Raw genomic sequence first — 12,215 nt, 5'->3', positions numbered from 1 at the left:
GCAACTCAAAATGTGATGCATACATATAATGGAATATTATTTAGTCTTAAAAAGGAAGGGCATTCTGACACATGCTACAATACAGATGAAACTTGAGGACATTATACTAAGTGAAAGAAGCCAGTCACAAAAGGACAAACACTGAATGATTCTACTTACACGGAGATGTACCTAGACAAATCCATAGTGACGGAAAGTGGTGGCTGCCAGTGGCTGGGGGCAGAGGAGGGTTGTTTAATGGGGATAGAGTTTCAGTTTTGCAGGTTAAAAAAGTCCTGGAGAAGGATGGTGGTGGCTGTACAACAATGTGAATGTATTTCATGTCACTTAACTGTATTAGTTAAGATGTTAAGTTTTGTTATGTGTAGTTTATCACAATTAAAAAAAGAGGAATCTAAAAAATAAAACTCCCAACCCCGGAAAGGTAAGGAGATGTTCCCAGGAAGAGCACTCCACAGTGTCCGAGATGCACCAGTGCGGACAGGAGCAGAGGGACAGGACCCCAGAAAGCTGTGTGACAGCGGACGGACACCTTGGCCAAGGTGAGCAACCTCTACCTAGCTGCATCACAGAAACAAGGACACCAGCCTCACTGTGAAAAAACTGTCACCAAGAGACTAAATGGGCTCCATCTTTAACCTAAAAGGAAGTCAGTAGATAATGTTTAACTTGTTAAATCAGAAAACAATATAAATATTTTAAAAATGCAGATGGAAGATGGCATCCGCTACTCAATTCATCCACTGGCTATGGAACTGGGCCTCTGGGCGAGACTCAGGTGAAGCTGCAGCTGCGTTACCAGGAGATCGCCAAGTGAACTCAGCCTCTTCCCGGACTTCCTGTGGGCTCCAGCCACAAGCCCTCCAACAATTAATAATGCACTCGTGATGGCCACTGGGAAGCCACGCCACCCTCTGTCATCATGTCCTCACAGAAGGCCCTGGAGTCAGGCAAGCCAGCAGAGAGCTCAGCTGTGGCAGCCACTGGGAAGAAGGCAGTGACACCAGCTCCTGCCCTACAGAGGTGGGAGCTTTCCCAGACCAGCCTTACCTGTGACACTGCTCTGGACCCCTCCCAGGAGAATGTGACCTAACTTATGACAAATATATCCTGCTCTCCAAGTAAAAAAAAAAGTAAATTCCAGAAGAAACATCAAAAAGAGTTAAAAATGGTTATGGGAGCTTGAGGAAGATGTTGAGAGAACATCTGCTGTGTGTTGTCAAAAGATTTGAAAGTATTTGATACTGTTTTAAAACTCAAGACATACCACTTTAATTAAAAGAAAGCAATCAAAACAAAATACTTGGGTTCAGGATACACACCTCACCAGCAAAGAAGATGGTTCCTTGTATCTCCTCAGCAATGATGTCATAGGCTTCACCACTCCCACCTGTCTTCACAAAACTGTATGCCATCTGGATCCAGGGGTCTGTGCTCCACCGAGTGACAAAATACTTTGTGGGATCTGGGACTTCCTGTGTCAAGTTGAAGGAATCAAAACAGGATCAAGAAGGGACTTAGATATCCTGCAATCCCAAGTACAAATATGCAGGCCTCCCTTCCACTAGAAATTAAGTTCATTCTCGTAGCATTCTGAAATACCCATTCTTGGCATGTTCCGCTGAACCCCTCATGACTCCACCCTGTATCTGTGCATCTTTCTCTGCTCTGCAACCTCCCTTGAGGCGAGACGCCTCTCCTCACTGTACTGGCACACATTCCCGCCACCTACATGGGGCCATCTCCACCAGCTAAGAGTTGGAGCTTTCCACCTCCCAGAGCCCAGCCTGTGCCAAGAGATGGAGGGAAAGGATCTCTGGGCCACAGGAGGGAAGGGAAGGCTGGAGTTCTTGGACCTCAAGGTGAAATTCTCCACAGGCTCCTCCAGAAAATAGATATCTAAAGATATGTTTCACACTCCCTAAATTTCAAATCCTTCTGTGGCCTAGTCTCTGACAACCACACCATGAAAATTATTTCTGAAGAAGGAAATTATTTCTATAGAAAGGAAAGAACTATGTCCTCCGTTCTAAATAACTAATTTGAAAACAAATTTTAGGACAAAACCCCAAAACTGGGGACCACAGTGAGATATGATTACATCACACAAAATAAGCAATGCCCCTGGATGCCTTTCTCCATGTAACTTTTGAGTTATTTCACTTCTTTCAACTTCTGTTCCTTTATTTGAAAAAGATATAAGCCATGCCATTTATAATTTTGCAGAGACTGTGACATTTAGTAAATTGGCAAATAAAAAGTACCTTGAGCTCCTTGGAGAAAATACAGAAAAGCGACTAGCTGCTGTGTGAAATACAAGAAAATTCTGGACAATGTCTCTTTAAAAGGAAATTTGTCACCAAAGCCTGCCAGGCTTTAGATAAATACAGAGTCTGTAGGAATTGTGTACATCTTTAGAAAAGAAAAGGGGGTATGCGTGATCTGAGGAAAAAGGGAAGGACAACAGCAGTGTAAAAGGAGGGGTGGGGTACTGGTATGGGCTACATTAGTGTCCCCCCTAAAATCCATATGTTGAAGCCCTAATCCTCACTACTTTATAATGTGAATGTTTGAGAAAGAGCCTTCAATGAGGTTAAAATGGGGTTGTTAGGGTGGGCCTTAATCCAGTATGACTAGTATCTTTATAAGAAAAGGAGATAAGGCCCTGGCTGGTGTGGCTCACCAGCTGGACTGAGTGCCAGCCTGTGAACCAAAGGGTCACCAGTTTGATTCTCAGTCAGGGCACATGCCTGGGTTGTAGGTCAGGCCCCAGGTAGGGGGTATGTGAGAGGCAACCACACATTGACAACCCTCCCCTTCCCTCTCTCCCTCCCTTTCCTCTCTCTCTAAAAATAAATCTTTAAAAAAAAAGAAAGAAAGAAAAGGAGATGAGGACACAGACAACACAGAGGGGCGACCATGTTAGGACACAGCCATCTGTAAGGCAAGGAGAGAGGCCTCAAAGAACTTAAAACTGCCAACACCTTGATCTTGGACTTCTAGCTTCCAGAATGGTCAGAAAATAAATTTCCATCATTTAAACCAGCCAGGCTATGGTATTTTTGTTATGGCAGCCCTAGCAAACTAATTCAGGAACTTAGTTGGACAGTTAGATATTGAAAGAAAGGATAATGTGGCCTACTGCCTCGATTCTTTTCACTCCTGGTAATGACGGCCTGCTTTGGGCCCCACCCCACTCTGAAGAGCACACCCAGGTCGGCACGTCCTCCGTTCACCTGCTCCTTGAACAGCTCCCGGAGTGCAGTCATGCACTGCTGCAGCACCTGCTTGTCCTCCAGGTTCTTCAGGGAGGCCACCGCCTCCCCAGCGATCACCGACATCAACACACTGTGTTGTTTCTGGACACACAAAGGGAAAAGCCGTTTACACTTTTTGCTTCGGTACAAAAGTCTCTAAATGCATGGTTCCAAAGAGATGGAATTGTGACCTCAATCTCACAAATTAAATTTCATTATTTCCTATTGTCCCCTACCCTTTCAATCACCAATCCATTTTCCTCATACTCATTATTCATCTGTACATTTTTTATTGTTCCATGTTGAAAGAACTCAGGAAGCAGTGCAAATAGTAAATGCAGAGTTTCCTTGGCTTTTCCCTTTTATAAGAACTTCTTTCAGAAGAAACGTAACAAGACTGAGAAGGGAAGTCTATGGATGAAATAATGGAAAGAACTTTCTCAAATGGTAAAGAAATTTTGCTCTAGGTTCCCATGCGAAACTTTTAAAGATGTTTCTTGGAAAGGAGACAAAAAAAGAAACAACTGGGATTCTTTTGCATGACGTCAGCACTGCCATAGCTTTCAAGTCGCACATTTGCCCACCACTCTTCATTCTCCACCAATCACATCTACCAACACTGAGATGTGCCTTCCCCGGGCCAATCATATCCCACCCTTCATAGCTTCGCTGAGGACCCTTGGAGAGCACTCTTCAGAAATCCCTGATTGCTGTGTTGTGCATCCATCCTAAGAGGAATTCCCTATCAGCTGAAAGTTCTCATAAGTGACAAATCTATTTCTCAGGAAGCAATATTAGTACTTCAAGAAAGTATGGCAGATAATGGAGCTCCCATGCTATAGGAAAATATCCCAGTCCCAGTATCCTCCTAGAATACAAACATATATCTAGATTGTCCACAATGTCCCTTAGTTTCTGAGCTTGACATGTAAAAAATTACCACATCAAATTTTAAACTGCAGTTAAGGAAGTTCAAACCATATTTCACCAATGACTTTACCTGGGGATCCATGTCGTAGAATACAGCAAAAAGCCCTCGCTTGCTGGCAGTAGGAGGAACGTGCCCAAAAAAGTCTGCCCCTTGAACTTTATTGTCCCAAAATCTATAAGGAAATTGCAAGGCAATCTGAAAAGTAAGGGAGAGAAAGATGGTTAAGAATTTCCTGAATCAAAAGTACAGCAATCTCCAAGTAGCAATCTACAGTTCTTAACTAAAACTGTTTTTAAAAAGCAAAAACCAAAAAACCCCACCAAACCCCTCACTACAACCCTGTTCCATTTTCCCATCTCCTTTCTTCTCTCCAGGAGCATCTGAACTTTTATGTCCCTCAGTCCCACACTCCCACCAACAACCTCTAGGCTAACCTGAAAACGCAAAGCTTTCCTGAGATACAGTATCTGAAGCTTATGTCCATAAGATAAGCTCTAACTCCTCAGAGGCCCGCCAGCACCTACTGCAGCGTCTGCTGAAAGGGGCATTAAACACAGAGGAAATAGACATTCTCTCCACTGGGGCCAACTAATAGAGGCAGAGATGGAAAGCAGGAAAGAATTGTTTAATATACCAAGTTCAAATTCTGAATAAGATTTATCTTCCTAAAGTTAAAATTCATAGACCTCAGCCAGCTCTCTTCCTTATATTTTCAGAACATCATTTTGTTTTCTTCAGGAACAATTATTCAAATGAAAAGGAAATCTTCAAATTTTATTTGGGTTCAAGAGTTGCCCACTACTTCTCAGTATTGGGAGCAAAGGAACTCCTGTCATCTGACATCAATCTCTGTAGTTCTGGGGCTTAAGTAATCTCGTCACCTTTTCAATGATGCCTGCACCTAAGCTGTTGATGGCCTTCATCTTCTTGTCTGGCAGTGGTGGGTTAAACTGAATGGCCCCCTTCTGCAGTAAGGCCAGTGGTATAGTGACTAACACCTGTGGGAAATAATTAACAGTTAACACACAAGTAGCAACTGAACCTAATACCACAACAACTCAGTGCGTGCATTTCCAGGACAATCTCAGTGAAGAACATCGCCCCCTACTGCCACTTAGGACACAGCCAACATCCTGTGCTGTTCTGTTCCTCAGAATAAGGGCGGCCGTGGACAGCTGTGCAGACCGTTCACTGCACGAGGTGCCTGGCAGGGCAGAAGCAGCTTCCACGGGAGGGATTTACAAAAAGGTCTCCATGATTTACAATAATCCCAGATTAAGAAGAGTCAACAGGTCCCAATCCTGAAAAACAGTGCTATAAGAAGAATGTTCCTACATATAGAGTCTGGAGAACTTGTTTGTTCCTGGTACCTTATAATGTGTGACCAAGGTAATACCTGCCCTAATAACCTCAAAGGACTGGGGTAACACTTAAAACAAAAACCCTTACAATATACATCAATCTGCTTCATAAATGGTAAAGCACATCACAAGCACTAGGAACTATTACAATTGCTTTAAAGGAGGAAGTAATTTACTGCAGGGTCCAAACGGCTTACAAATTCACTCAGTTAACAGATGAAGTCACAGATGCTAACAAAGCCTTCAAGGATAACTCTTGAAAGTCACATCCAAAAACCAGGCCATCAAAGAAACTTGCCATCTCTCGACACAGTCAGGAAATTCCTGCCTCCAGAACCATGTTACCATTGTCACAATCAGGAGCCAATACTGCTACCAGAATGCCACTTTACAAAACAACCTTCACCAGCAAAACGGGTTCCTCATGCCCTGAGTCTTGACTCCCTTGCAGTTAACGGATCTCTCCTGTCCCTGCTGAAGAACCCGACACCTTGACCATTATGCTTATCAGCAGATGCAGCAGAAATGAAGTAAAAGGCAGACTACACCTTCCAAATCATGCCAGTGCATCTGAGTGACTAACCCATTTCTCACTGAGAGCCTCAGCTGCAAAGGAGTCTGGGCAGGGGTGTGCATGTGACTCTCTGCCATCTACAGTACTGTAACAGGAAGATGGGAGTGGAATGAAGTTGAATGCCAAGCACCAAATCTACCATGGCCTTCATCAAAGATTTAAGTGTATTTGGCTTGAACCCCAAACTCCATGATCACAGGAAGTTCAGAGTTCCTTCCTGGGATTTTGTCATTGTTTACTGCCACAAGAAAATTAGAAAATTTAAAAATAAAAACATGTACTCTATCCTCAATCTCATTATAGAAAACTACCATGCAGGGCTTCCAGCCAAGATGGAGGGGTAGGTAGATACTCTATTCCTCACAAAACCAAAAGGAGGACAACAACTAATTTAAAAACAAAAAACCACCAGAAAATCAAACTGTGTGGGAAGTCCGACAACCAAGGAGTTAAAGAAATATTCATCCAGACTGGTAGGAGGGGCAGAGATGGGCAGCCAAGGCAGAGAGAAGGCATGGCAAGGCAGCAGCTGGTGGACCAGGTAGTCCCACATTCATGTGCAGATAAATTGGGAGGATAACTGGGGAGGGAGACAGACCAGGCAATCCAGGGTTTCAGTGCAGGCCAATAAAGCCCCCAAACCTCTGGCTGTAAAATTCTGTGGGGGTTGTGGAAGCAGGAGAAACTTGCAGTCTCATAGGAGAATCCACTGGAGATACCCACAGGGTCCTAGAATGTACACAAACCCACCCAACCAGGAATCAGCTCTAGGGCAGCATCTGAAAACGCATAATACACTTGTAGGTAGCGGGGGAAGGGACTAAAAGCAGGTCAGAAGCCCAGTAAGTGGCACTGTTCCCTCTCTGACCCTCTCCCCACATACAGCATCACAACATAGCAACATGGGTTGCCCTGGCCTGGGGAATACCTAAGGCTCCACCCCTTACTATGTAACAGGCTCATGGAGACAAAAAAAAAATGGCTCAAATGAAAGAACAGATCAAAGCTCCAGAATCAGATGCAGAGTTGAGAACACTGGTAATCAGGATGCTCACAGAAATGACTGAGTACAGATGCAAAATAAAGATAAAAATGAAGGCTATACAAAGTAAATAAAGAAAAATACAACAGTGAAGGGAAGGGAATGGACTCAAATCAACAATTTGGAACGAAAGGGAGAAATAAACATTCAACCAGAACAGAATGAAGAAAGAATTCAAAATGAGGAGAGGGTTAGGAACCTCTGGGACAACTCTAAATGTTCCAAAACCTGAATCATAGGAATGACAGAAAAAGACAATCAGCAAGAAACTGAACACTTATTTGAAAAAATAATGAAGGAAAACTTCCTCCATCTGGCAAAGGAAATAGACATGCGAGTCCAGGAAGCTCAGAGTGGTAGACCCAAGGAGGAACACACCAAGGTACAGCATAATTACATTACCCAAGATTAAAGAAAAGGAGAGAATCTTAAAAGCAGCAAGAGAAAAGGAGACAGTTACCTACACAGGAGTTCCCATTAGACCCTCAGCTGATTTCTCAAAAGAAACCTTTCAGGCAAGAAGGGGCTGGAAAGAAGTATTCAAAAGTCATGAAAGGCAAGGAACTGTATCCAGCCAAGCTGGATACAAGCCGGAAAGCCAAGATTACTCTATCCAGCCAAGCTACCATTTAGAATGGAAGGGCAGATATACTGCTTCCCAGATAAGGTCCAGTTTAAGCAGTTCATCATCACTGAGCCCTTATTATATGAAATGTTAAAGGGACTTAGCTAAGAAAAAGAAGACCAAAACTATGAACAGTAAAATGACAATTAAATTTACAACTACCAACAACTGAACCTAAAAAACAAAAACAAAAACAAAAACTAAGCAAACAACTAGAACAGGAACAGAACCACAGAAATGGAGATCACATGGAGGGTTATCAGTGGGGAGGGGGAAGGAGGAGAGTGGGGGAAAAGGTACAGGGAATAAGCAGTGTAATTGGTAGGTACAACATAGAAGGGAATCTTCAGAACAGAATAGGAAATGGAGAAGCTGAGGAACTTATATGCATGACCCATGGACATGAACTAAGTGGGGAGATGGTGGACGGAGGGGGGTGCAGGGTGGAGGCAAATAAAGGGGAAAATGGGTCAACTGTAATCGCATAATTAATAAAACATACTTAAAAAGACAACAGCTACCATGTAACAAAAAAATTACTCTTGGATATATAGATAAAAACTACAATATAAGATCTAGAGATTTTTCTTAACAAAAACAGTTTTCAAAACCAACAGCCACAAGATATAAACACTCTGGTAAAGAACTAAAGGTAGATCTCTGTGGAAGCAATGTAAATTGAATTACATTTTGTCAAATGTTTCTCTTTCACCTATAAACCAGGGAAACTTCCAATTCAAACTGTGTGATGTGTGCTGACAACCATAAAAATAAAAATATCTGCTTTCACCATTCAGAGCTGGCTTTGAAACGCAGAGCTGTGCCCCGAAATCTCTGGAGAGCCAGAATACAAAGAAAGGAGTAAACATGGATGGAGGCTCAGGGTCAGCAGAGGGTGACCCAGCAGGGTGAGTCTAATGAGCATGTTATTCCGGATGCCAAAGGCCAAGTTATAAAATATCAGAGAGTGAGCCATTTGCTGACTTGCAATTTTAAAAAGAGGGACTAAAAAATGTTTTCCAGTAGGAAGATCTTTCGAGCTTAGTCTCATTCTCATCTCGGGGCTCACGGCCAAGGACACTGTTGCCCAATGGTTCTCCACTCTGGCTGCATGCTGTAATCTCTTGGAGAGCATTTCAAACACAACCAGACCAATTCAGAAAAAAATCCCTGTGGGGTTTTGCAGCCTTTCTTTTAAAGCACCTTCTGGGTGATTCTAATGTGCAACCAGAACTGAGAACCACTATTAGCCCCCAGTCTATAGGACCACTACCACTACCCAGCTAGTTAAACCCAATACGAGGACCCATCCTCTGGACTCATACACTAGACCGTGTCTTTCCATTTGACATGCAATCCTTTATTTCTGTTTGAATATCAAGGGCTGTGAAATACTTTAAGATCAATGAAAAGTATAAAACATGGCTAGTCTAGGAACTAGTGATAGTTTGTCAGTTATACTTTTTGGTAATCATTTTAGACATTACAACTAAATTTAAATAAACTATGGGGTTTACTAATCCCCTCCTCCCCAAGTAAGCACCTTTATTGTACAACATGACAGAAACCTCAGTGTGATTTCACATATCATGTATATCACAGCACCTTTCACTGTCCAGCTACTAAAGTGGCTTACCAAAAATTCAAATAACATAAAAGTACTTCTGCAGCTTCAAAATGAAAACATAGAGCTTTCTTGATATGAAAATTGGTTCCATGGAAAAGCAAACAACAAAAACAAAAATACCAGTTTGGAACACTCAGTTAAAGTAAAATGGCTCTTTCTTTAATGCAGGACTTCTCAGAGCCTTAGTATGCTCCTATTTAACCCAAAAAGTAGACTGCAGTATACAATACTTTTCAAACTTATGTAGCCAAAGAATTTATTTTCTTGTTCAATTCTCATGACTAATGTAGCATAGAACTCACTCTAAGAAACCCATTCAGATTTCCATCTGCCATGAATCTATATAGTGTTACACTAGTTAAATCGGATTTGCACATCCACCACACATACTAAGTGAACATACATAACTCTCCCAAAACCAAACAAGGTGTTCCACAAAAATACCAAAGGCCAACTTCCTGGTGGAAAAGGCTCTTTTCCCTTATTTCCGGGCCCCTGAAGCACCCAGTGGAAGTCTAGGACTCACCTTTTGTGCTGCGTACCCTGTCCCATCTGCTGTGGCAACTTGTACTTCATCTCCAGTATAATCAATACTCTGTACCTGCTCAAGAAAACAAACTATAAAAAACATGATGGGACCCCATGATCTGGGACCCTCTGCAATTCTGTATGTCAGTTTACATCCCCAAGGCTACAGAAAATCATTTCCTGGCATTCAGAGTTCAAAGCAACAGTTACAGCCTATCTCAAGGAACTATTACTCAGCCATTAAAATTTATAAATACTATGTCAAAATATGGAAAACGTTTATAACATAGTGTAAAGTGTAATATACAGATATTGCCTCTATGGTTACAACAATGTACAATACAAAAGCACAGGGACAAAAATATGAAGGGAAAATTTTGAAGTGAAAATAACTGCTCTGGGTTAGGGATGTTGTGAGCAAATTCAACATTTTAATATTAATGAAAATGCATCTGTGCCATGACTGTTTCCAAACATCAGCAGCTACATAAGTGACATGGGAGATGCTACAACCACATCATAAAAATACTTGGAGACATTGGCTGACCATCACTGTCTCTTTTGTAAACCATATGGCCCAAACTGCACATCCTCTAAAAACAAGGCCAAACCAGAGCCTGCTACAGCTGTCATACTCACTGGAGATTTGAGCCGAATGTCTAGTCCTTCAGCCAGCTTTTCAATGATGACAGAATAGCCGGGAGTGAGGAGAGTGTGGTCACCAGCAAATTGAGCAAAGAACTCATTGTGGTCCCAGGAGCGAGCAGACACCTGGGAAACAACAGGAGAAGTTGGGGACAGACAAGGTGTTCCCACCTCTTGAGTCTGCACCTAAGGGATACGAAAGGACCCCAATGTGGGAAAAAGCCACCTGAGGCCAGAGGGCAGGGCTTCTGTGAACAGGACAAAACATAATGGAAGGAGGAGACACAAAGAGCAACCCAGGTGGATTCCACTGCTGAGGAAGGAAACTGGTTGACAACACACAAGAAAGCTTATTTTAGAACAAAAGGTAGGTATGATTTGGTTGTGAATACCACTCCTTAATATAAATAAAAGGCAAGTTACGTATCAACAACCCTAGAGGAAGAGAATTCCATGAAGTAAAACTGCACTTGATGAACTCCATATAAAAACATGCCAGCTACAGGTCTTCAGCATGGAAAGTCTACGCAGGCTGAAATGCAGCACGATTCTGGAAAGCACTGCCATTCCGACTGCCGTGAAGAATCCAAGGAACACGGAGAGGTCCAAAAGGGGACAATTCAGTCAGGGGCCTCTATTCAAAATATAGAGTATTTAAGGATCAAAATCATAGTTGGTTAAATAGGTTAAGGAAGTGTAAATGTATCATAGCAAGATAAGCAGACCGTAACTGCAAGGATACCCTGCAGGGTTCTAGAGAACAGCCTCCAGGCCCTCCCTGAAGTGCAGGAAGGCTCAGGGCTCTGGACCCCTCCCCAGTTCAGCTCAACAGCCCTCCTGGATTAGGAGCGCACATGGAGCTTCTTCACAGGCATCACTGGAAAAGAGGTTTCTCTTGTTTTTTTAACAAAAAAAAATAATTTTTTTCAAAACCGCCGTGGGGTTAATATGTTCTGAAATCGTGGTTTTCAAACTTTTCAGCAGCAGAACCATTGTTTCCTGTTTATCCAAACCAGCCCAAGTTCAGTGTTGAGATGATATAAAACACACAGAGACACACAAAAACACAAGCATTTTGAAGCACATTTCCCAAAACCTAATCACACCTGATGGAGGTTGCTGCCGCAGGCATACTCCAGGTTGCTGAGGTGGAACTGAAGCACCTGTTCTTCCAGTTCACTGAAGTGGATACCAGATTCCTTAATGAAAGCTTTGTAGATCTCCTCTATCTTTTCTGTAATGGGAATGGGTCAAAGCAGAAAAAAACAGCCTTAGCAGTATTCTTTAATTCCTTATCTTTTGCTTTCAACCTCATTCAACCTGCAAAACCCCAAACTCATGGACTTTCCTAAGCCAACGAAGGGGAAAAAAATCTTAATCATGTTGGCTTCTCTCAGGAAGTAAAAACTTATCTTAACTGAAAACCAAGCTATGTCGCTTCTGTATCTTCACCCGTTTCATTTCTGTGTGGTTGAGAAGTGCTTTCTTCTTTTGCTCAAAACACAGGGAAGCACCCCCTGCCCATGTAAAGACAGACACACCGAGAGAGGACTCCCATTCCTTTCTGGCCATGCCCTTAAAGTCAAGTTTTCATAGCATTTCACTTCAACAGGGAGATCTGTGAT

The 12,215-nt window shown here is 42.5% G+C and overlaps 1 protein-coding gene and 1 pseudogene across 6 annotated transcripts in view; one reads left to right on the top strand and one right to left on the bottom strand.

The window, feature by feature from the left end:
• Positions 1–12,215, bottom strand: part of KDM1B (lysine demethylase 1B) — a 51,699-nt gene that overhangs the window by 4,237 nt on the left and 35,247 nt on the right. For all 6 annotated transcript variants that reach the window (XM_037037995.1, XM_037037998.1, XM_037037996.1 and 3 more), the window contains 7 exons: positions 11,697–11,824; positions 10,585–10,716; positions 9,944–10,018; positions 5,070–5,186; positions 4,258–4,383; positions 3,237–3,359; positions 1,323–1,475 (listed from right to left, as the gene is read on the bottom strand). In XM_037037995.1, the coding sequence (XP_036893890.1) occupies positions 1,323–1,475; positions 3,237–3,359; positions 4,258–4,383; positions 5,070–5,186; positions 9,944–10,018; positions 10,585–10,716; positions 11,697–11,824 (854 nt within the window). The remainder of the gene's footprint in view (positions 1–1,322; positions 1,476–3,236; positions 3,360–4,257; positions 4,384–5,069; positions 5,187–9,943; positions 10,019–10,584; positions 10,717–11,696; positions 11,825–12,215) is intronic.
• Positions 429–1,056, top strand: LOC118981270 (NADH dehydrogenase [ubiquinone] 1 alpha subcomplex subunit 7-like; annotated as a pseudogene).

This window comes from Sturnira hondurensis, unplaced genomic scaffold, assembly GCF_014824575.4.
Source record: "Sturnira hondurensis isolate 20B ecotype Veracruz unplaced genomic scaffold, ASM1482457v3 Scaffold0023817, whole genome shotgun sequence".
In the NCBI taxonomy this organism is placed as follows: domain Eukaryota; kingdom Metazoa; phylum Chordata; class Mammalia; order Chiroptera; family Phyllostomidae; genus Sturnira; species Sturnira hondurensis.
This window is presented reverse-complemented; position numbering and strand designations above follow the sequence as displayed.